The 3,366-nt window shown below is 39.6% G+C and overlaps 2 protein-coding genes across 2 annotated transcripts; both read left to right on the forward strand.

Annotated features, from left to right (window-relative positions):
• Positions 1-520: 520 nt before the first annotated feature.
• LOC147466178 (uncharacterized) lies at positions 521-1,594 on the forward strand. The gene has a single exon (XM_086507428.1). The coding sequence runs from the start codon at positions 521-523 to the stop codon at positions 1,592-1,594; it is 1,074 nt and encodes a 357-aa protein (XP_086363554.1).
• A 354-nt stretch (positions 1,595-1,948) lies between these two features.
• Positions 1,949-2,980, forward strand: LOC147466179 (uncharacterized). Its single transcript, XM_086507535.1, has one exon. The coding sequence runs from the start codon at positions 1,949-1,951 to the stop codon at positions 2,978-2,980; it is 1,032 nt and encodes a 343-aa protein (XP_086363661.1).
• The last annotated feature ends 386 nt before the right edge of the window (positions 2,981-3,366 follow it).

Raw genomic sequence — 3,366 nt, forward strand, 5'->3', positions numbered from 1 at the left:
ATCTATTAGTCATTTGAATGCAGTTGAAAAAAGGATTGGTCGTATAGTTATGCCACGTGGTCCAGGTGCACCAAGTAATGCACCCAATATGTAAGCTCTTATTGAGGGATGAGCTATGATACTTATGATGTTTTGATGTTAAGAACAATTGATTTTCTTAAGAATGTTTTTGATGATGATGATGATGATGTATGTTGTTCATTTGTAATGTAATGTGATCTAATATTTAAATGTGAGAATAATTCAATCTCTATTTGAAACAGAAACAGATGGTGTCTTCTCGACCACGTTTTTTGACTCCTAGACATGGAGTTCAATACATGTACTCTTAAAGAATAGCTCCATGCTTTCTCTTTACCATGGTAAATGTGTACTACACAACTTGGGCATCTTGGAATTTAGATGTTCCATTTGTGGTGCTTTTTCTTGGAAGGTAGAAGGGAGGTCAATACAAACATTTGCGGGAAAGTATTGTTGCTCATCGGGTAAAGTTTCTTTGCTTAATTTAAGTGATCCACCAATGGAGCTTAAAGAGTTGATGCAGGGGACAACTCCTAGAAGAAAAAGATTTCTCAGAAACATAAGGGCATATAATAATGCATTAGCTTTTGCATCATTGGGGGCCCATGTAGATGAGCAATTTTCTAGAGGCAGAGGTATATACACTTTTAAAGTTCATGGATTTGTGTACCATAATATTGGGCCTATGACTCCAGGGGAAACAATAGATCAAATCCCTCGCTTTGCACAATTGTACTTTTTTGACACAGAGAATGAGTTGAATAATCGATTACACCATGTACCAAATGTGGATAGAGATGTTTTGCAAAGTTTGCATCGTGAAAACCCATATGCAAATGCCTTTAGTCATGCCGCTACAATGATGCAAGATTTTGTAATACCTGAGGTCCAGATGGTAATTACTGAAGCACATTCAAATGGTTGGCAGTACCTAGCACCCCGTGGTTCAGAAGTTGCAGCAATCATACCTGGGCATGGAGATGAAAGAAATGTGGGGCATTGTGATATTTTATTGCCATATCAAAGAGGACTTAAAATTTCTTCCTTGCATCACTCATATATGCCTTTACTATATGTTTTGTTGTTTCCAAGAGGAGAAGATGGCTGGCACCCGTACATACCTCTTCTCAATATCAATAATGATGCTAACTCCGATGATGATGCCGGTGGGAATACTGAAAGGAGAACACGCTTTATGAATCAAAAGAAGTATTATACATTTCGGATACAAGTAAGGAGTGACACCGCAGAGTGTCTTTTACGAGGAGGTAGGTTATTGCAGCAATACATTGTTGATGCTTACAGCACAATGGAGGAGTCTAGGCTACTATGGTTGAGAAACCATCAGAAGGAACTTCGTGTTGAAGCTTATCAAGGCCTTGCAAACATGGTGGAAGCTAGGGATGTGGTGGAAGGAGTGAGAGGTATTAATGCTGGACAAAGAATTGTTTTGCCTTCGTCTTTTGTGGGTGGCCCACGACATATGTATCAGCTCTATCAAGATGCCATGGCAATTGTGCGCAAGCGTGGGAAGCCACACCTATTTATAACTTTCACATGCAATCCACGCTAGAAAGAGATTGATGATGCCTTATTGCCAGGGCAAAGTGCTTCTGATCGTCCTGATTTGACATCACGAGTCTTTTATCATAAGTTTAAAGACTTGATGCATTTGCTTATATAGGGTTCTATTTTTGGAGATGTCATTGGCCATGTCAGTGTGATAGAATTCCAGAAAAGAGGAATTCCTCATGCTCATATTTTGTTGATACTTGCATCTCAATACAAGCCCACTGATGTTTCACACTATGATAAAATGGTTTGTGTTGAGCTACCAGACAAAGACAGGTTCCTTGATTTGCACAATGTTATAACACGTTGTAACATTCACGGTCCATGTGGTGTCTTGAGTCAAAATGCACCATGCATGGTAGAAGGGAGGTGCAGATTTAAATATCCACGCAAGTTTTGTGCAGAAACTTGCATTGATGGCGCTGGATATCCAACATACATGCGACAAGATGATGGAAATTATGTGCTATCAAAACAAATGAAGCTGGATAATCGATGGGTTGTGCCATATAATCCACTTCTCTCATTCAGATATAAAGCTCACATCAATGTCAAAATATGCTCGACTATCACAGCTGTAAAATATCTATACAAATATGTGTATAAGGGCCATGATAGAGCCACAGTCTTGCTGCAAGATGGTGAAGGTGTTCTTGATGAAATTAAGAGCTATCTAGAGGCACGTTATGTATCAACATCGGAGGCAATTTGGAGGATATTTGGATTTGACCTACATGATGAGAAGCCCGATACAGTGCGATTACAAGTTCATCTTCCTTTACACAATATGGTAGCTTTTGAAGATGCTGTAGATTTGGCAGGAGTAGTCACTAATGATGCAAATAGAAAGACAACACTGACAGAGTGGTTTGTGGCAAATCAAAGGTATCTGGAAGCAAATGATTTGCTCTACATAGACTTTCCTACTCAATGGGTTTGGAGTGCACGCAGAAAAGTATGGACTCACAGACAAAAGGGCAACACCATCGGAAGAATGTACAACATTGTTCCCACAGCTAGGGAGGTTTATTACCTTCGAATGTTGCTTAACGAGTGCAAGGGTTCGCGGAACTTTGAGGACCTTCAAACTTTTAGTGGGCACACTTACCCTACCTTTAAGGAAGCTTGCAATGCTAGGGGCCTACTACAAAATGATGTTGAATGGTCAATGTGTCTACAGGAGGCATCCTTGCAACGATCGGGACCACAATTGCGACAATTATTTGTGATAATTTTGGTGTTTTGTGAGCCTTTGTCTCCAGGTACTCTATGGAATAATTTCTCCAAAGATCTTTCTAAGGACTTTTTTTATGCTTTGCGCACACGTACGCTTGATGAGCATGTTCGTCATGAAATAGAAAACAACCAAGCATTAAATCTACCCTAAATTATATGCTTCAACAATATGGAAAACGACTTGCTGACTATTCTAGAATGCCTAGCATAGATCAAGCACATTTATTCCAGCATAGTGGTGGATTGCTAAGTGAGGAGACAATATTCAATGCACATGAGCAAAATGATTTGGTAAATGGAGAGTTCTTTGAATCAAGGGCAACACATTGCATATAATGAAGTCGTGGAGGCAGTTGAAAAGGCAGAAGGAAGTATTTATTTTCTAGATGGACCATGTGGAACTGGAAAAACATATCTTTATAATGCCTTGCTCTCTCGCATTCGTGGTCAACAAAAGGTTGCTTTGGCATGTGCATCATCCAGCATTGCAGCTTTACTTCTTAGCAATGGAAGGACCGCTCACTCAAGGTTTAAAAT

Source organism: Adiantum capillus-veneris, chromosome 1, assembly GCF_014529385.1.
Source record: "Adiantum capillus-veneris isolate H3 chromosome 1, ASM1452938v2, whole genome shotgun sequence".
Lineage (NCBI taxonomy): Eukaryota > Viridiplantae > Streptophyta > Polypodiopsida > Polypodiales > Pteridaceae > Adiantum > Adiantum capillus-veneris.